This window comes from Rhagoletis zephyria, unplaced genomic scaffold (genome assembly GCF_001687245.7).
Source record: "Rhagoletis zephyria isolate East Lansing unplaced genomic scaffold, Rhagoletis_zephyria_1.1 Rzeph_scaffold_02122, whole genome shotgun sequence".
Taxonomy (NCBI): Eukaryota; Metazoa; Arthropoda; class Insecta; order Diptera; family Tephritidae; genus Rhagoletis; species Rhagoletis zephyria.
In genome coordinates, this window is record NW_016159206.1 from 26,250 (window position 1) to 47,600 (window position 21,351).

The 21,351-nt window shown below is 33.5% G+C and overlaps 2 protein-coding genes across 2 annotated transcripts; one reads left to right on the forward strand and one right to left on the reverse strand.

Annotated features, from left to right (window-relative positions):
• Positions 1 to 4,305: 4,305 nt before the first annotated feature.
• LOC108366060 (SAM50-like protein CG7639) lies at positions 4,306 to 20,993 on the reverse strand. The gene is made up of 8 exons (XM_017620330.1): positions 20,782 to 20,993; positions 11,098 to 11,235; positions 10,898 to 11,019; positions 10,504 to 10,824; positions 10,315 to 10,426; positions 9,809 to 10,240; positions 9,611 to 9,737; positions 4,306 to 5,907 (listed from the first exon to the last, which is right to left on the reverse strand). Exons 2-8 carry the CDS (start codon positions 11,155 to 11,157, stop codon positions 5,756 to 5,758), a joined length of 1,326 nt encoding a protein of 441 aa, XP_017475819.1. The 5' UTR covers positions 11,158 to 11,235; positions 20,782 to 20,993; the 3' UTR covers positions 4,306 to 5,755.
• On the forward strand, positions 11,600 to 14,760 carry pcs (SH3 domain-binding protein parcas). The gene is made up of 5 exons (XM_017620337.1): positions 11,600 to 11,637; positions 12,268 to 12,475; positions 12,875 to 13,052; positions 13,167 to 13,369; positions 13,459 to 14,760. Exons 1-5 carry the CDS (start codon positions 11,600 to 11,602, stop codon positions 14,599 to 14,601), a joined length of 1,770 nt encoding a protein of 589 aa, XP_017475826.1. The 3' UTR covers positions 14,602 to 14,760.
• Positions 20,994 to 21,351: the final 358 nt, after the last annotated feature.

Here is a 21,351-nt window from a genome sequence, read left to right on the forward strand (position 1 = left end):
CCATGCATTATTTTTACAAACATACAGACAGACAGAAAGATAGAAAGATAGACAAAAATTCTAAAAATTGTTGATTTATCTTCTGTTGCTCTAATAAAGACCCCCCAAATGAATTTTTGTTTAATATCTATAAGGTACAGACATCGGCATGTTACAATTTTAAACAGGCAATTTAGGGCAATTTATCTAAACTTGCTTAATTTTGTATGGAAAATCGGTTTATTTAAGAAGTTTGCGTGGCTACGAAGCATTTACGCGTTTCCATGAATACCCATTTTGTTTTTGCTATAACCATAACCGTATTAATCAAGGTTTCATACTTTATAAAAAATTTACTAAAAGTGTTCATAAAAATTTGAAGTTTTTAATCTGAATTTGTATATATTTTTTGGACACGAAGTTTCATAGCCAATGAAATTTTAGGATTACAAAGTGCATATTTGAAGTACCTAAGAATTCGCGGTGATTTTTAATATTTTTTTTTTTTCGTCGGTCTTTTGCGGTCTTATAAAAACTGGCGTTATTTTTTGAATTTTATTTGCAAACGGTATTACGCATTTCTTCCAGAAGGGATTCGTATTTATATGGAAACAAGTAATTTTAAGCAAAAAACAAAACCGAGTTCAACTCTCATATAAAAATTTAAGAGTACCGTTATTTTCTTCATGATCCAATAATCTGATCTAAACCAAATTAGTATGGGACCACATCTGAGGTACCAGCTTTCTTTTAAAAATCGAAATACAAAGTCGGTGAACGTCGTCCAAAGTTATGCGGTAACATACATACATACATTAAAAAAACATACATTGATAATCTTCTGCTGTTTTTGAAGTCGGTTAAAAAGTGCAAAAATGTAGATTAAAAAGGTTGAATTTTCGATGAAAATATGTTGAATTTTCCTAAACTGTCTATAAAGTTTGAAACTTTGGCTGATTCATACGGTTATGGTTATAGCATGAAAAATATTTTATAAAAAATTATATTACATTTTTACTTGGAAATCATTGTGAATATTTAAAAAGGCACATTTTGACGAAAACTGTTAAACATAAACCTCCAATTCTTTTATGGTTTTGTCAAACATCATAAATGTTAATAACCTCCTCTCATCTATCCATAATTTTCGATTCACACAATCTGCTTATGGACATACATATAAATAATTTTTTATTTAAAATATGTATTTAAACTTTTGTGAAAAACATTTACGGTAGATATCACACTCACATTTTTTTACATACATATCTTATTTTAAATAATTAATTATCTGGTCACCCTGTGCTGTGTGTACATAATTCTTTTTCGCTCACACTGTTTTGAATTAGCGAAGAACATCACCACTGCTTAGCGGTCAATTGAGACATTTGACAACGCATGGCAATCGCTTCTGTAGCCGATGTGGTTGAGGTGTGCCTTTTACCAAGTGGTCGCGAGTTCAAATCGCGACGCAAGCGGTTTTACGCTTGGAAATTTTGTTGTATTTATAGAATTTTGTGTGGTGCCCCATTGCTGTACCAAACGGAAAGTTGCTGTTTTAAATGCGTTTTTCCAGTACACGACGGGGCTATAGGAAATATTCCCTTTTCACTCCACGGGATCACTGCGTAAATACAAAGCTTTCGACCCCACTAACCCCAGGGATACAATATTTTTTTCTTTTGTTTCGTTTATTATACAATTTTAATCAAGAGGAAACGAATACACAAGTTCATATTACTGTGATGTAAATAAAGCTATGAGAATATAATAGAATACATTCACTAACTGATTCACGCGCACTACATATGTATGTACATACATATAAATAATTTTTTATCTAAAGATCCAGAGCGAAAAGGTAATATTTGGGAATGCATAAAGTAGTGGATAGCCCCTATAACCTATGCACGAAAAGACAGCGTTGTAATGCATTCCCATTTTCACTGGGATATTTTGTGAAAACTAAAATAATAAATAAAATCTGTGGTCTACGCATGTACATATTTCTTTTTCGCTCACACCGTTGTGAATTAGCGAAGAACATCACCACTGCTTGGCAGTCAATTGAGCCATTTGACACAACGTAGGACGATGGCTTCCGTAGCCAAAGTGGTTTAGATATGTGACGATTTTGTTGTAAATACTTGCTTTACCAAGTGGTCGCGAGTTCGAATCGCGGCGCAGCAGTTTTTACGCTTGGAAATTTTGTTGTATTTATAGAATTTTATGTTTGCCCAATGCCAACAGGGGAAGTTGCTGTTTTAAATGCGGTTTTCCTACACAGACGAGGCTATAGAAAAATATTATAATTAATTTCCCCTTTGTTACCCAGCCGCGGGCTCATTGCGTAAATGGAGCGCTTTTCGACCCCACNTAAATAAAATCTGTGGTCACCCTGTGCTACCTAACATCTACGCATGTACATATTTCTTTTTCGCTCACACCGTTGTGAATTAGCGAAGAACATCGCCACTGCTTGGCAGTCAATTGAGCCATTTGACACAACGTAGGACGATGGCTTCCGTAGCCAAAGTGGTTTAGATATGTGACGATTTTGTTGTAAATACTTGCTTTACCAAGTGGTCGCGAGTTCGAATCGCGGCGCAGCAGTTTTTACGCTTGGAAATTTTGTTGTATTTATAGAATTTTATGTTTGCCCAATGCCAACAGGGGAAGTTGCTGTTTTAAATGCGGTTTTCCTACACAGACGAGGCTATAGAAAAATATTATAATTAATTTCCCCTTTGTTACCCAGCCGCGGGCTCATTGCGTAAATGGAGCGCTTTTCGACCCCACTCTCAGAGGAATACAATATTTTTTTTCTTTTCTTTCGTTTATTATATAATTTTAATGTAGAGGAAAAAATACACAAGTATGTACATCTATATTAACTATAGGAATTTTACGTTTTAGGCCAGTTTAACTTTAAAGCTACTAGAAGCAAAGAATAGTTTAACTTAAAAACTATTATTTACAATATTTTAAACTAATCTGCGAGTGATAAATACAAAATAAGTGATGTAAATAAAAGCTATGGGGATATAGTATATGTAATGCATATTTTTAAAGCCGCAAAAACGATAAGTACGTATAGGCAGTAGCGTTATTAATAAATAAAATAATGAAAAATAAAAGTTGAGTACAGTATACATACATACAAACATATGTACATACATACATGCATATGCACATAAAAAGCATAAACAATAATAAGCTGGAAAAGCAACGATATAGCTCGAAATCGGAAGTCCTAATGTTTGATACTAAAATTATCTAATACATAAAAATACTTTGGTATTTTCACGAAATAACTACTTTGTTGTAAATAAATCTGCAAAGTATTTTTGGGCTTGATTCTGAGGATTTTTTCTTTTCAAATTGTTTGGAATTTTTTTTTAGTAAATGGAAGTTTTTTCCCAAGAAAGCTTTTAAAATTTAATATTTTTAATTAGAAGCACAAAGTAAAACCGCAAAAATAATAGTAAACTTGTGAACGCTTCGCTTAACTGATTGTTTTTGTTTTTGCATTTGAAACGAGAAATGAAGGCAACCAAATTTTTTCGAAAGGTGATCTTGGCACATTTTGAAAATACATTCACTTAAGGTTTTTTAATTTTTATTTGAAACGATTAAAAACTAAAGCGAAGTATTCATAGCAAAAATCTTTGGCGTGCCCACTTTTTCAGATTGTTTAAATTGGTGGAGGAAAGTTGTAAAATAATATAAAGTATTGAACTAAAAAATATCTATGTATTAAGCAATTTGATACCATACATAAGGTGACTATCCGTCCTGCATTATACGGGACAGTCCTCTTTTTTCGTCAGTTGTCCTGGTAATTTATTTATTTCATATGGAACGCCAAATATTCTGTATTTCTTTTAATGTCCCTTATATGTCCCGTATTCGGTATTTTTGACGCCTTAACAGCTCATGAGAACGACATGCCTATGGACCAGTTTTCATTTTTAAATCTGAACGCTTGTGATTCGAATCGAGGAGCACATATGTACATATGCGATCAACTAATTAGCAACGAAATTCAAAATGATATTGTTTGCATATTATGTTCATTTATTTATTTTTAATAATTTTCATTTAAAATATAATTCACTCTATAACAGAAACCACAATAATAAAAGTTTAAAAGCTTGCACAAGTTGCAAAAAAGTTAATCAAACTTCAAAAAATTGTCATCAAAATTGCAAAATCTTTAATTAGAATATTTGGAAATTTTTCGGGTATGCCGTTTTGTAGCCCATTCAATTTTAGTATAATTTAGTATTTTAGTTTAATTTACAATTTTAACGCCGTTAAAAAGTACCGTCGATTTTTTAGAATTTTTTTTATGGAGGGTGTTGCGCATTTTATTCCATATAACACATGATCAAACATTTGTTCAACAGTTCTATAATGTATCATCACTTTTCTCAGCTCTGAGCGCTTCACAAATGCAATGTTAGAAAAAAAATTTCTATGAGAAATTAAAAAAAAGAAAATAACTAAATCAAAACAAAAATTCTCATTGTGTAAATTGTTTATTCGAGAAACTACGCCACTTAACATAGTCTAAAAAAACTCAGTTTCATTCGATTGTGTCCCCCACAAAGTTAACAAATTAAACGTTGCTTTACTGAAGCTGCAAATGAATGTTCTTTGGCGAAGATTACTTAAATTGTTTTAAATAGTTTTTTTTTTTTTTTTTTAATAGCACTGACCCACTTTCCGTAGCAGTGCGAGCATCATCCGCATGTGAAGTGCTTAGTGGAAGTGCATAACGCTTGATCAGCCAGAGTTCCTCTCTATTGTTCGTAATAAAATAAATCTCTTGTATGATGTTTTAAATTAATTGAATTGTAAGCACGTCGCTGGGTGCAAGCTCGTTTTCAGTTCATTCGTTTTGATTAAGATCGTTTAGTTAATCGTTTAATTTTTGTATACACATAACTTCACAGGTAGTTTCTCTAGAAGAGGATAGAGCATTTGAAACGATAATACGAAAACTCATTTCATATGACCCGCTTGCAAGTGTTTATTGTCTATCGTATGGGAATTCATAATAGTGGGGTAAAATTTTCACACATACATATCTTACTTGTGATGGGGTGGGGGAGGTTTACTAATTGATGGAAGAATGCTTTTGTGTGCTCTGTTAGTGCCACAAATGTCTATATTTTATAATCTGAAATTTACAATTGTCTGTTGCATAATTACAGCTTTTAAATAATTATTCAAATTAAAGTAATTAATTTTAAAAACAATTTTGCAGGGTTGTAACATGAATTAATTATACACACATTTTAACAAACCACGCATTTCGTTTTTAAATAAATTTTTATTTGGGGTTTTTTTCGTATAATTTAAATTTATTTGTATTCGTTTAAATAATTGTACACGTATTCTACGTTATTCGTCTGGTAGCCTTTTTCATATTTGCCTTTTTTCATGCTTGCTGTTTCATGCAAACATATGTATGTACATACGCATTTATGTCTCCATGATGTGACTTGTCTGGCTTATTTGATATTTAACTTAAATCTCTACAATAATAACAAATATTAAACAATTAATGTCTTTGATTAGCGAACAACAAAAAGTCGAACGACAAACAGATGACAGTCAGTGAATGAATAAATGATTTTTAACGATAAAAAAGGAGCTGTATGGTGGTCGTAGTAGTGTTATTACATTGCTACCTTCCACCGCCTTTTCCTCTGCTACTAGGCGCATGCTCTCCAGCTCTATGAGCGCATCTATGCAACAAGAAACCCACCTAGACAAATTCATAGCCAATGCCAAATTGAAAACCATTCACTGGCTTGTCGGTGGCATATTTTCGCACAGGTATGCAATAATTCAATTCGATACGCGCACGTTCAGCTAATTTAAATGCCAGACCAACGCCGAGAGCGCTGCGCATGTTGTCTGAAAAAGAAAAAAAAAGAAAATGTAATTGAGAATAAAAATGTCTTTAAATTTTTTCAGTTTTGGTGTCCTATAAGCTGGGAGGCATATATGGCTAAAATAATAAAAACACGACGCTTTGACCAATTTTTATTACATTTCTTTTATTTATTTGAAGCTTTTTATCTAAAAAAGCCATTTAAAACCAAATTTAAAATTTTGTGCAAAAATTAGGAAAAGCCAAGAAAGTCTCAACAAAATTTCAACCTTTTTAATCAGAATTGTTAGAAAAAAAGTATGCAGTTTTATAGCCCATTTAATCAAAATGCAAGTTTTAAATTGCTTAATAATCGCGTTGATTTTTAATATATATATATATATTTTTTTTGCTGCGGGTGTGCACACTTTCCCCACGAAAAAAACAAAATGTTGGAAATAGTATGGAAGAAAATTATTCGAAAAATTCTGATTAAAAAGTTGGTGATTTTTATGAAATTGTTTATTTCTTTCTAATTACTGCACAAAGTCGTGTTTTATTATTTTGGCTGTAGATGTAGATATATATTTTTTTAAATTCTCCCATTTTAACATTCGCCAAAAAACTTATGGTCGATTTTTTTCTCATTTAGAAATTGACAACTCAAATTTAAAATTGTGTTTGAATATTATGTTTTCGAAAAAAAAAAACGTAATGTTCAGACTTGATTATATTTTTTTATTACTATAAAAGTTATCAAAATAGTGTTCAAAAGTATTTTTGAAAAGTTAAATTTTGAAGAGGCAAAGAATACCTGACATTTTCAGGTGTAAAATTTTTATTTTGCGGATTTTAATTTTTAGATCATTGCATATTCATTATTTAAAGACTTCTATTTTATTGAACTTATTTTAATAGTAGTAGTAGTTTTTTTCCAACCCCTCATTACCAAAGATTACAAATTAAAACTCCTTTTTTTATTTTTCGACATTTAACTTTTTTATTCATTTGCAAAATTATCAAAAATACAATTTCTAATTATTTTAAATTTACCACAAATCTAGCTGAAACCAATGGTGCATGTGAGTTTTCTATTTCTTGGTCAACTCTTGTTTTTGAAACATTTGAGATTTAAATTGGAAATAGTTATTTATGGTTTTGTAATGTGAGTTTCGCAGGTACATATTAAATTTTTCATATTTTTTTCGAAAATCATCAGCATATTATTGCAAGAAATTTGGTGGACGCATGAGTTTATAGTAAAGCTTATGGTTACCTGTTTTCCAAAATTCAATTTTAACTTTATTTAAATCTCAAATGCCACAAAAACACGAGTAAACTTAAGAATAGAAAACACTCTTGCACTATTGGATTCAGCTACACTGAACGGGGGAGCGTACTCGCGCGACTCTCGTGTGTGATTTTTAAAATCGAGCAGCGTGCCCCTGCCAAATTCCTTAGCATTTGAAATAACAGATTTTTAGCAATACTTCCTGGCTAGCAAAAAAGAGATAACCCATTTTTGTAAAATTTTGTTTTGTCCGTGAGCATGTCCTTGATTCAGTTTTGAGCAGTTTTGCATAATTTTTAAGGATAAAATGATTTTTCTACGCTTAAAACTATGAAAAAGCCTCAAAATGCAAATTTGAATTGAAATGTGTTTTAAACAAAAAGAAAACTGACAAAGCGAAAAAAAGATAACAAATACGGTATCGGTTTGCCACTTTTATTTATTTATTTTTAAAAATTTTCATTTAGAATGCAGTTCATTCTCTAACAAAACTTATATAAAAACCCAAGTTTAAAACAAGCTAAACAAAATTCAACAAATTTTTATCCAACTTTCCAATTTTTTTTTTTCAGAAGTGTTAGAATTTTGTTTGAGTATACAGTTTAATTGCCCATTCAATTTTAGTGTAAAAATATGCAAGTTTCAAGTGGCTAAAAATTGGCGTTGAATTTTTAGATTTTTTTTTGTCGATTTTACTTCCATACCTGCAGGACGTGACCCAATCCAACTTTAGTCTGTTTACACTAGTACTAACTATTAACTGTATATTTTGTTCGAAAAAAGCTAACTACTTTTATGGGGCGATGACCGCAAAAAAGTCAGACGTGGATACCTCTGCATTACATGTCAACTTATTTGTAATTAAATACTTTTGGACATACAATATCAATAAAAAAACATTCTATTAATTTTATTTTTTTAATTTTTACTTATTTTATTTATATTCAACGTTGCATATTTGTTTACATATTCTGCAGCAGGTGGTACTATATAGGAATTCCGTCAGACATAACATAAAAAATGATAATGTAAAATTTGGAACTTTATTTTATTTGTCGAACAAGAATTTGTGAAGTGCAAAAATCAAATGTAATCAAGCAGTTTTTGTATGAGGATTTTTAAATAAAAAATTGTAAAGAAAACAAGCTCCCGATTGCGTCTGCATGACTCCTGCGTGACTTTACAACTCATACCTAATTAAAAGTGAGGTATTTGTCGAAATCCCAATAAAAAGCTAAGTATAAATCGGTTATTTTTAACGACCGATAATTTTTCACTGCAGGGATATAGCGAATAAACACATTTAATTTTTATATGGAAGAAAACCGCGTCATCTTCGGAGAAAAAATTCTATAAATTTAACGGTAATTTTTAGCCACTTGAAACTTACACATTATTAAAATTACATTGGCTATAAAACTGTATACTCGAAAATTCGAAAACTTCCGAGAACAAATTTTGAAATTTGGATGAATATTTGTTATTTTTTTAATTTACAACAAAGTCTTAAACTAGGGTTTATATGGGTTTTGTCAGTGAATGTGTTGCATTTTAATTGAAATTCTTAGAAATAAATAAACTTTGCTTCAAACACCTTTTAATTTCAATATCTCTCGCTTTCTAAAGGGTTTTCTTCAGTCAAAATTTGAATACAAAGTAACCCATTTTATCCTTGAAAATTGTGCATTTTATATGAACAAAAGCCGTAATCAAGAACAATTGAAGCGACAGCAATAGTGTATTAATGAAATTCCAGCTCAAATCAATTTTTTACAAAAATGGGAAATGCCTCTAGCTGATTTGGAAGCATTGGTAAAAATGTGTTATTTCAAGTGCTAACTTTTCTAGGGGGGAAGGTTAGTCTGTGTTATGCAGTGTACATCTAAAAAAACGAAGAAACGCACCCCCCATCAAAATTTTTCTCAAATTTGGCACATTTATAGCTTTAGTTGAAACTGAGAACGCAAAATATTTTTGAAATTCATTCATTAGTATGATCGGCGCGATAGGAGAGCTTATGCTAGACATTTAAAATCGCACAAAGTATTATCTGCAGTGGACTCATTTTACATACATATGTTTATATGTAATTTCCTTCCTTTCAAAGCCTAAACCTTTGAAAGTGAAAGTGGAATAACATTGTATATCCTTTAAGAAAATTTGTAAGCAGAAATTTTTCCTTTTACTTTTTTAACATTGAAATTTAAATGTTGCATTCTAATACTTCATACGAACTTAGAGGTTTATATTTACATATGTTTTTAATTGTATAGCCATCTCAATCATACTATTGCGTTTAAAAATATTTTGCGTTGTTCTCATTTTCAACTAAAACTATAAACATACCAAATTTAAGCTACTTTCGAATTCGCTGAGTTTTAAGCATTCGGCAACATTTTATTGGAATGCTTAAAACTCGACTAAACTAGCTTCGAAATATATAAACGTTCACTTACCTGCGGAAAGCGTGTTGAAGCCACCGCAGTTGTAGAACAAATGCGTGCGGAAGTTCTTAGCCAATCCCTTGAAAACATGATTGAATGGCAGTGGTCCCCATAAGTGAAAGCCTGTGGACCAGTGAGTCTGAAAAATTGTAAGGAAAAGTTATTAGAAACGGTAAGCATATGTATGTAAATAAATGTGTATCAACTTACTTGCGCACCAATCGATGTGCCATCCACCACAGGTCCAGCGCCACCAAATTTGAATCCTCGCAGTGTCAGCGGTCCACCGCAGTAGAATAAGCTACTAATAGGCAGCACTGTCGTATTTTTAGTCTCTTTGATCACACCAACTCGGCCACAAATCTGCGCTACAAGTCCGGCAAACAAGGGTACGCTGATCTCACCATGCGTTGTTGTACTCATATAAGCTACATTGCCACCCAAACCACAATACTCATTGACTGATTTCAACATGATGCCTTGTGTTGGAAAAACAGGATTATCACGTTGATCATAGATTACAGAATAACGCACTAATGATGCCAGTTTTGGACCGCAATGCTCGCGTATGACAAAAGGCACGGTCTTTGCCAGCAGCGAAAGTTCGCGTATAGAGGCTTCATACTGTATGGAGTGGGTGAGCTGTTGGGGGAGAAGAAAAAAAATGCTTAAATAACCATAATATTAAACAAAAAAATATATTGCTAAATTATTACCTCAAATGGCAGCAGTGAATTCACTGAGAAGTCAGCAACGAAACCCAAATTAGCATTTTGGAATGAGCTGATGTCCATGCGATCGACGTGACGAAAGAGCGAGAAGGAGACTCTGTGCAAAGATAAGATAATCAAGTTTGAAAAATTATTGAACCGCTTATTGTATGTATGTTGCCATGCATTACTCACTCTGGTCGATTTTCGACGAAATGCGTGTGAAAGAATGACTTCCAGAATTTTAGCTGTAATTCATTGGCGCGTGTTGTTGCGTAGGAACCATGCAATGAGATGCTTTCACCGCGTCCAAATAAATTTGGTATACTTAATTCGGTGCGTAGTGAGCCCTCATTTTGGCCAACCTCAGTGCCGACAGAGCCGACAAGACGCGAAAGCTCTTGACCCTTTAATGTGACCTCATAGCCATTGGGTGAGGCATTCTCACCTTTGCTAACATCGATGCGTACTAGCACATCCTTGAAAATGCCCAATTCATGTAGGTACGTTTTGGCGCTGTTGGTAATAAAAATATTTTAGAAGATTAGACAAAAAAGAAGCGACTTGTATGTCTTTATTAGCTACTTACTTCATCGATTCAATCATAACATCTTGAAAATTACGCGCTTTGAAGAGCCCTTCGGCTGCCTTCAACACATAGTCATTGTGTGTGCGCAACAAACCGCTGACGTTAACGCGCTCCACGTGTGCCTGGAAGTTAAAAAAAAGGGATAGAGCATGAAATCTCTTTTCGTAATATGTACAATAAGTAGTGAGGCATAAACTCACCGGTATTTTGGATAAATCCACTTTTGCCTGCTCCTTCACCGTACGTGTGGGTCTCGGCATTTTGCTGCTGATTTTAATTTATTTTCTAATACGATATATGTCCGTTGTTTTAAATGCAATTAATGCGAATAATGACGTCTGTAAAGAAAATATAAGTTATATTAGTATCAATATATGTACATTAGGGTGGTCCATAAATGTAGGGAGAAAATTTTTACATCAGATTTCCTAACCCCTACGTGGATGCTACTATAGTCGTAGATATCACATATAAATTTTGTTCTCGATTGAAGCGATAAAGTCGTGTCGCACAGGGGGGCAAACTTCAGATTCCTCTATGGCAGACGTGCGCAGCCTCGGCAGAGAATTGTTGTAGTGTGCGTGTAATTGATGTCACTGTGTGCATGCCAACAAGTCGTGCAATTGAATGAAGCTTTCGCTGCCTTCTCAAGCTCCCAGCTCTATGGAGACTCGAAAAATTTAAATCAATTTTTTTCGCCTAATGCCCAAAATCGATGCTATAATTGTCGAGGATATCACGTATAAATTTTGGTCCCGGTTGAAGTCGGTTTTGGCGTGTCGCACAAAGGTCAAAGTTCAGATTACCCTATGACGCCGTTTTAACCGACTTCAATCGGGACTAAAATTTATATGTGCATTAAATGAAAACACATATTTTTTAATTTTTTGAGTCCATCGGGACCAACATTTATATGTGATATTTATGACAGTGGTGTCCCTGCAAACCATTTTTTCAGAGTATTCTGAATCGTAAAGAATTTTTAAAGAATTCGGAAAGATCCCATCAGATTTTTTGCCGAATTTTCTAAAATGAAATAAATTACGCACACTTCCATTCTTTTACGAAATTTCGGAAGAAAATCGGTAAAGAAATGAAAATAATGCTGCTATGTGAAGAATTTCTTGCAGACTTCTTTCAGAATTTTCTTTATTTTTCGTACAGAAATTTCTTTACGAGTTCGTGTCAACCACTTCATATAATTTTCTTTGAAGATTCGGAAAAAAATCGTTACAGAAATCAGATACTCCTAAAGATTTCGTTAAGATTTCGGGAACTTTGGTTTGCAGGGGTTACCGATTGAAGGGGTGAGACTGACAAAACTCGTTAATTTGTAATATTGTCTCTGCTCTAATTCTGAATATTTTTAGTTATACAACTAATTATAACTTTCACCAACTTTTCCATGATCTTCTGATTATTCAAAAATACCTACTTTCATATCAAAGCACATCTATCCTATATTCCACGGTTGAAACGAAATTGTCTAATTCTATTTTTCCTTTTTATTTGCAGATCGAATTGGAGAATCTCAATAGTGCAACAGATGAGATTAATAAACTCGAAATTGAATTAGAGGTACAAATAAACATTTTTGTAAAACTGTGAAGGCAAAATGATTGGTGTCGGTAAAAAACAAAAAAAAATAGCTCAAAGCGTATGTTCTAAAGTTTGAAAATTTGATGAAAATTTTGTGACTAATTATTGTGAATTTTGTACAAAGCTGGCAAAATTGATTTATATGTTTTTTGCTATAGAATGAGCTATATTTTAAATAAAAATTAACAAAAAAGATGATGATGGAAAATATTTTCCATATTGTGAAAAAACTAAATTACGAATACTTCTGTGAGTGACTGAATGTACATATGTACATATGAACCTTTTGAACCGCGCATGCACCAATCAATTTCCTCAATTAGTACTTGCAATTTTTAAACTTATTTTAAAATTTTTTTTACTTTCATTTCCTTATAGGAAGCAAATTCAACCTTCCGCATATTGTTAAATGAATCTACAAGACGCCTGAAATTATCATCAAAAAAATTAGGTAGCTGTATTGAGAAGGCTCGTCCCTACTATGAAGCGTTGGAGAAAGCACGAGAAGCGCAAATTGAGTGCCAGAAGGCAGCTGTGAAATTTCAACGCGCCAATGGTGAGTGAAATATAAAATTTCTTTTTAATGCTTCAACGTGTAAAGTTCATTTCAAAAAGCTTTTCTCTAGCACTTAAAGATTTGAAAAAATTACTCATTTTATAATTTCCTCAGAAATTCACACCGCTGCCAAGGAGACTGTAGCCTTAGCTGAAGAACGCTTCATGTCCAATTCACATGAGTGGCAATTCGACAATGCTTGGCAGGAAATGTTGAATCATGCCACACAAAAGGTGATGGACGCGGAAAAACAAAAGGCCGAATGCCATGCGGAACACCAACGTCGCACTAAAATCTTCAATACAGCTGAGCAAAAGGTAAGCAAACGCTATAAGCCAGCCTAGCGTGTTATTTAGAGAACACTAAAACACAAAAAATCTAATTTAATATTTCACTCAACTTCCAGGTCCAGCAGTTGGAGGAGCGCTTTCGTCGTAGCATTACAAAATCGCGCCCTTACTTTGAGGAGAAGCAAATCTGCCAAGACCAGCTGCAAACTCAAAAGAACCGCATTCAAGAATTGCAACAGCAAGTACAATCGGCAAAGAACACCTATTCTACAGCGCTACGCAACCTGGAACGCATCAGCGACGATATTCATCGCCAACGTGGCGATTTTCCGCAAATGGGCGCACCACCACCAGGGCCGCGTGAACCTGGTGTCGGCGCCGAACTGAATTCGCCTACAACGACCACTCTACCGCCGTTACCCGACTTCCAACTAGAGTTGGAGAAGTGTGATTACCCTTCGATTGCGGGCAGTCAGATCTCGCTGAGTGGCAATTCGCATCGTTCCAGCGATTTAGCTAGCGTCAGCACACAACCTGCCTCCATCGGTCACAGCGCTGGCGACGAATCCGAAACCGAAGAATGTGAAGCCGACTATGCGGATAGCGGCGAATTGCGTGGAGTTGTTGATGAACGTGATCTTGAAGAGCTACGTCAGAAAGTTAAAATACTGGCAGTGCGTCCCATCGAGGGCGGCGATGGTGAGCAACAGCGCAATGATATGTGGGAGCATGAGTTGACCGCCACTGTTGACAAGCTGGATCAATTAATGCTAATGAATGAATGCGCGCTAAAGCAACAGAAACAATTAAAAGTAAAACATCAGCTACAACAACAACAGCAGCAGCAAGATCGCCCTGTGATTGGCGCTGGTGTACGCCCCGTTTCGTTGGGCGCCGAAGCACCAGCACAAATGTATGACATTGTACACGCTAAGCCGGTAGCGGTTGTTGAGGAAATCGACGAAGACGACGTTGACGTCATTATGGTGGCGGGCAAGGCTGGACCGCTCGTACAAATCACACACGCCAAACAGTCGCTCCAGCAGCTGAAAGGCGATGCCGGTGTAGTCAGTTATCCAGCCACACCCGAACATGCTGTGCAACCCGTAAAAAAGTTGCAACAGAAATTGGGGCCCTTGCCAACAGTGAATGTTTCGATGCGCGAATTGCCGCTGCTAGCGCGACTCTCCAACGAAATCCTAGATCGTGCAGCAATCTATAATAAAGGCCGTCAGCTGCGACGACGTTCGTTAGACTAAAAGGGGGTGTGTGTTTGTGCCAGTTGCAGTGGCCACCTGAAGTGGGTTAATTTAAGGGAGCATTAATTAGCGTTAAGCGGGGAGAGTACTATTTATATGTGAATATGAACTACTGAAGGGGTGGAAAAAAAGAGGGTTAAAATACTTTACAACTAGGTACACAGCATACAAGCCACTAATTTTAAACATACATGCATATATATTTGTGGAATATTTATTTTGTGCATAGAGAAAAGGTTAAAAATTTGCAATGAATATATTTGCAGTTAAAATTGTTTACCATGTAAAAGTGAACATGTTTGAAAAATCGAATGTAATATTTATTTGAGAAATTGTAAAAGTAAATAATGATTGTATTACTAATTGCTATTATATGTAAATAGGTAAATCATTNCTAAAAATAATGATTGTATTACTAATTGCTATTATATGTAAATAGGTAAATCATTAAAGTGAAGAAAAAGTGCAAATTTCCAACTACACATAATGAAAATTAAATGGAAATAAATCTGAAATTGCTCTGTCAAAGAAAAGGCACCTTTCAATTTGAATGAAGATCACAGCTACGCTTAAAGTTCAGAACGATGCATACATATGTAACAACTCGACTTGAGCTTTGGATTGCTTGATAATTTTTAAGAAAATTGTTTTAAGTGGTAGGTAAGCAAGTTCTCTCAAAATTAATGTTAAAAGCGCAGCAGCATGCAAAATAGGCTTAAATATCGGAGTAGCAATTATTTTTTAGGTTGTGTATTGCAAAAAAAAAAAAAATCGGAAATAATTTTAACTTATTTGGCGTACTTTGGAACTACTGATTAAGGGCGAGATGTGGAAACGCTTAGATTTGGATTTGACCAAGTGGTTAGAGAAACGTACTACACCCGGAAGAACCTAGGATGAAATTCCTGGTCGGATGGACGTCCAAAAGGGGGTTTTTAACAACGGTTGTTCCGTTTAGAGAAGCTCGGCTCAACACCCAGCAAAATGGGTAACTAATGAGTCATGTTTTCTCAACTGGGCCACCCAAAGCTCACTTTTCGATTTTTTACTTTTCATTGACCGATTTTGAAAGTTAACATGGTGTGCATTATTGACACCAAAGATTTTGCGATAATTTTATTTCCTTGACGAGTTATTTTTGCAAGCAAATTTTTATGCAGGCTTTTAAACTTTTTGAAATATTTCAGCAACCTATCATTCGTATCTTATAATTTTTTGGCAGCAGTTAGAGAACTTATTGGGCAACAAAATAAAGTAGTCAGTTGTAAAATTTCGATTCTTGTTTTATAAAAGATTTCATTTTTTTAATAAACTGATTTTTNGTTAAAAGCGCAGCAGCATGCAAAATAGGCTTAAATATCGGAGTAGCAATTATTTTTTAGGTTGTGTATTGCAAAAAAAAAAAAAATCGGAAATAATTTTAACTTATTTGGCGTACTTTGGAACTACTGATTAAGGGCGAGATGTGGAAACGCTTAGATTTGGATTTGACCAAGTGGTTAGAGAAACGTACTACACCCGGAAGAACCTAGGATGAAATTCCTGGTCGGATGGACGTCCAAAAGGGGGTTTTTAACAACGGTTGTTCCGTTTAGAGAAGCTCGGCTCAACACCCAGCAAAATGGGTAACTAATGAGTCATGTTTTCTCAACTGGGCCACCCAAAGTTGACTTTTCGATTTTTTACTTTGACCGATTTTGAAAGTTAACATGGTGTGCATTATTGACACCAAAGATTTTGCGATAATTTTATTTCCTTGACGAGTTATTTTTGCAAGCAAATTTTTATGCAGGCTTTTAAACTTTTTGAAATATTTCAGCAACCTATCATTCGTATCTTATAATTTTTTGGCAGCAGTTAGAGAACTTATTGGGCAACAAAATAAAGTAGTCAGTTTAAAATTTCGATTCTTGTTTTATAAAAGATTTCATTTTTTTAATAAACTGATTTTTTTATCAACTTCTCATATACCTAGGAAAAGAATTCAAAAAACATTTTTTGCGCAAAACATTTAATTTTACTTAAAAAAAAATACTGTATTGACTTAAAAGTGTTTACCAAAAAAAAATGAACCAAGTTTAAAAAATTATAATACAAATGAACTGAAAAGCAAAAAAAAACATATAATTTGATAATTCTTGCGTTGATATTTAAGTTTGAAAATTTTATTTTGTGCTTTTCAGTTCATTTGTATTATATTTTTTTAAACTTGGTTCATTTTTTTGGTAAAACGTTTTAAGTCATCAAAGGTACGGAAATTTTTTTATGAAAGTAAAATTGAATATTTAGCGCAAATAATGTTTTTTGAATTCTTTTCCTAGGTATATGAGAAGTTGGTAAAAAAATTTAATTTATTAAAAAATTAAATTTTTTATAAAACAAGAATCGAAATTTTACAAACTGACACCNACTACTGATTAAGGGCGAGATGTGGAAACGCTTAGATTTGGATTTGACCAAGTGGTTAGAGAAACGTACTACACCCGGAAGAACCTAGGATGAAATTCCTGGTCGGATNTTTAAAAGCGCAGCAGCATGCAAAATAGGCTTAAATATCGGAGTAGCAATTATTTTTTAGGTTGTGTATTGCAAAAAAAAAATTGGAAATAAATTTAACTTATTTGGCGTACTTTGGAACTACTGATTAAGGGCGAGATGTGGAAACGCTTAGATTTGGATTTGACCAAGTGGTTCGAGAAACGTACTACACCCGGAAGAACCTAGGATGAAATTCCTGGTCGGATGGACGTCCAAAAGGGGGTTTTTAACAACGGTTGTTCCGTTTAGAGAAGCTCGGCTCAACACCCAGCAAAATGGGTAACTAATGAGTCATGTTTTCTCAACTGGGCCACCCAAAGTTGACTTTTCGATTTTTTACTTTGACCGATTTTGAAAGTTAACATGGTGTGCATTATTGACACCAAAGATTNTGGACGTCCAAAAGGGGGTTTTTAACAACGGTTGTTCCGTTTAGAGAAGCTCGGCTCAACACCCAGCAAAATGGGTAACTAATGAGTCATGTTTTCTCAACTGGGCCACCCAAAGCTGACTTTTCGATTTTTTACTTTTCATTGACCGATTTTGAAAGTTAACATGGTGTGCATTATTGACACCAAAGATTTTGCGATAATTTTATTTCCTTGACGAGTTATTTTTGCAAGCAAATTTTTATGCAGGCTTTTAAACTTTTTGAAATATTTCAGCAACCTATCATTCGTATCTTATAATTTTTTGGCAGCAGTTAGAGAACTTATTGGGCAACAAAATAAAGTAGTCAGTTGTAAAATTTCGATTCTTGTTTTATAAAAGATTTCATTTTTTTAATAAACTGATTTTTTTATCAACTTCTCATATACCTAGGAAAAGAATTCAAAAAACATTTTTTGCGCAAAACATTTAATTTTACTTAAAAAAAAAATACTGTATTGACTTAAAAGTGTTTACCAAAAAAAAAATGAACCAAGTTTAAAAAATTATAATACAAATGAACTGAAAAGCAAAAAAAACATATAATTTGATAATTCTTGCGTTGATATTTAAGTTTGAAAATTTTATTTTGTGCTTTTCAGTTCATTTGTATTATATTTTTTTAAACTTGGTTCATTTTTTTGGTAAAACGCTTTAAGTCATCAAAGGTACGGAAATTTTTTTATGAAAGTAAAATTGAATATTTAGCGCAAATAATGTTTTTTGAATTCTTTTCCTAGGTATATGAGAAGTTGGTAAAAAAATTTAATTTATTAAAAAATTAAATTTTTTATAAAACAAGAATCGAAATTTTACAAACTGACACCTTTATTATTTCTTTTGTCCAAAAAGTTCTATAAATGCTGTCAAAAATCATAAGATTCGAATGAATGGTTTCTGAAATATTTCAAGTGTAAAAGCCTGCTTACAAATTTGTTTGCATATAACTCGCCAAAAAAGTAAAATTGGCGCAAAATCTTTGGTGTCAACATTGCACACCATTCTAACTTTCATAATCGGTCAATGAAATATAAAAAATCGAAGTCAACTTTGGGTGGCCCACTTGAGAAAACATGACTGTAAAGATAAATCGCTCAACGACCGAGATATGTAATCGTCCTAAAATGCTTGTTCTCCTAATAGAAGTCTTTCTGCTATTCAACAGCATTGATTTGTATGTATAAGGGTTGCCAGATTTTTGAAGAACGATTTCAAGAAAAGACAAATAAAAGCTTTAAAAGTATGTACGCAGTAGGCACGAGAAAAATATCTAAGGTGTACCTATTAATTTCAAAGATTATGGAATACCATATAAGCAGGTAATTAGTTTGTGTAAAAACATCTGCAAAACTGAAAAAAAAATAAATAAATGCTATTGAAAACTTGTATAAATCAAACAAAAAACTTCAAAAAATAGAACGTTTAAATCCACGGGAATACTTGGGACTAATTATTGGAAAATAACAACCTAGGTTGTATATTACGAATAGCGACTAAGACCTTGGTAGCAGCTATAGTTGAAAGTTAAGGTTATAGAATTTTGGAGTAACAGAAGAAATTAGCTGCAGAAGCAGTTGAAAAAGGTAAAAAATCTTAATTCAAATCGCTGCTGCAATCACTAAAGTGCAGATAACAACTCAGTTGCCATCTGTAATACCATTTTCGCCACTGGGAACGCATCTGAAGTTCGGTTGCCATCCGTATTCGACCCATAAAAAACTGGAAATAATCCGTTGTCCAGAATTAAAACATAGAAACGGTAATCTCTATGAAAACAATCGTTGTTAAGAAGCCTAAGTAAAAGAGGAATTGGAAAAGCATTTGAATACTTCGAAAGCGCCCAATATTATCTTGATCTTTGAAGATTTTTATGAGTTACAAGTTTTAAAATTTTAAAGTTTGTGAGTTTAATAGTTAATATGTCTTATTTTGTTAACATAAACATTTACTACGATATAAACCAACAAACTAAATTTTGTGATACTTTGTGTATATTATACCTAAGTACATACTACTACGTATGTACATATACAAATATGTACATAAACTATAAAAATAAAATAATGAACGTATGTACATGTGCAAACATATGTCAATGCATCAATAAAAATTACATTTTATGTAGGCATTTGATGCTGTTCTAAATCGGTATATTTAAATTTAAGACATAAATTTGTTTTATCGATTTTAACGCATATATTGCACCTTATGTACTAAAAATTAAGTGTAATACGTAACAGGCGAATATGCACACTTGAAATGTTTGAATTTAAGCCTATAAATAATCAGTCTTATCATGAGGTACATTTTCCCCGAACCCGTTCACTTTTTATTTTTATGTATTTAGTATGGGCAGAAGGAAAATGTTTAGGTGATTTTTTTTTGGCGAAACTCAGGATAAGGCCGTTATATAAATTCAGGAAAATCGAATAAATATTATTATAATGAAATATAGACTCTTGTTTGATTTTAATGTGATATACACACATATGTGGGACTTGGGTTGTGTCGCTACAACAACAGGGTTCGAATCCTGGTCCGGGCAACATCTAAATTAGAAAAAGTTTTTTCTACCATCGGTCACCGAGTGCGGGCCTGTTCGCAAAAAAGCGGTAACACTGCGGTTGTGATTGCATTTCGAACGATGCCTTGAAAAAGTATCTAAAAAAGTTCGGAGGCGGAACAAATATGTACATACCTAAGTGCCTACGTCTGTGTCAACCAGAACTCTTCATTAAATTCCGAATTTTATTCAGCATTACAAAATGCTATTTTCGTTTCAAAGAACCCGAAACAAAACTGGTCCAACATTACAGAGTTATGACATCATACATTTTTTTAGACATCTTTAATAATGAATTGTGAAATATTTGGGAAAATGCGCCTGTTGCACTCGACTGCTTACATTGATTTAAAACACGCGTAGGAAAAGGTAAAATCTAATGAATGTTATATTAGTTATTTGCTGGACGTTCACCACCTGCCGACACTGGATAAAGGCATCCAGGTGGTTGCCCCACGAAAGTTGCATATTTCGGGCACATATTCTTTTCCATGGATTTACCAAAGTATTGTTTAAGCTTTTTGTATTATTTTATATCTGTAATATAGCTAATTAGATGTTTTATTAATAAAAGCCGAGTTTTTCCAATACAGCGTCCAACGATTTTCTTACAAATTATATAACCTAAATTTGTACAATGCTAAACTTGCCTTGGAATTTAGACGCCAACTGATTGCTACACACTATTAGCACCTCTTTCTATTTATGCACTTTTATTTATTCACTGAAGTTCAGTGACTGAACACAACTTTTTTTAAATTATGCACTTGTTTTCCCCCGATTTGGTGCAAAAATTACAAAAATCACAAGCAAATGCAAATCACACGCGAGAAAACAATACAGCTAACTGTCAAACGGTAAAAACTGTCAGTGGAAACAGTTNCACAACTTTTTTTAAATTATGCACTTGTTTTCCCCCGATTTGGTGCAAAAATTACAAAAATCACAAGCAAATAGAGGTGGGTAACTCAACTCAGAGTTGAGTTATTGAGTTGATTCCTATAAGAGAATCGGTAACTCAGACTCCCTGTCCAAAAAAAATGTAACTCAGTAACTCAGTTGATGCCGTAGGGCTCACATGAATCAATTGAATCATAGTGGCTCATATTTGTCCATATAACTCTCTCGCTTCGCCACAGTGTTTAGCATGGCAAAGTCTTGCATTNTATCAAACAGCTGACAAGCCCATCGCTGAAATTCCTCAATGTGGAAAATAGTCG

What these genes read in the sequence shown, in the direction of transcription:
- pcs (XM_017620337.1), top strand. Translation starts at nt 11,600, where the DNA reads ATGCCCAAAATCGATGCTATAATTGTCGAGGATATCAC. An exon ending in ATAATTGTCGAGGATATCAC is followed by an intron (nt 11,638 to 12,267) that starts GTATAAATTTTG and finishes GAATATTTTTAG; the next exon opens with TTATACAACTAATTATAACT. An exon ending in TCAATACAGCTGAGCAAAAG is followed by an intron (nt 13,370 to 13,458) that starts GTAAGCAAACGC and finishes CTCAACTTCCAG; the next exon opens with GTCCAGCAGTTGGAGGAGCG.
- LOC108366060 (XM_017620330.1), bottom strand. Translation starts at nt 11,157, where the DNA reads ATGCCGAGACCCACACGTACGGTGAAGGAGCAGGCAAAAGTGGATTTA. An exon ending in GCACATCGATTGGTGCGCAA is followed by an intron (nt 9,738 to 9,808) that starts GTAAGTTGATAC and finishes ACAATTTTTCAG; the next exon opens with ACTCACTGGTCCACAGGCTT. An exon ending in CTTCAACACGCTTTCCGCAG is followed by an intron (nt 5,908 to 9,610) that starts GTAAGTGAACGT and finishes TTTCTTTTTCAG; the next exon opens with ACAACATGCGCAGCGCTCTC.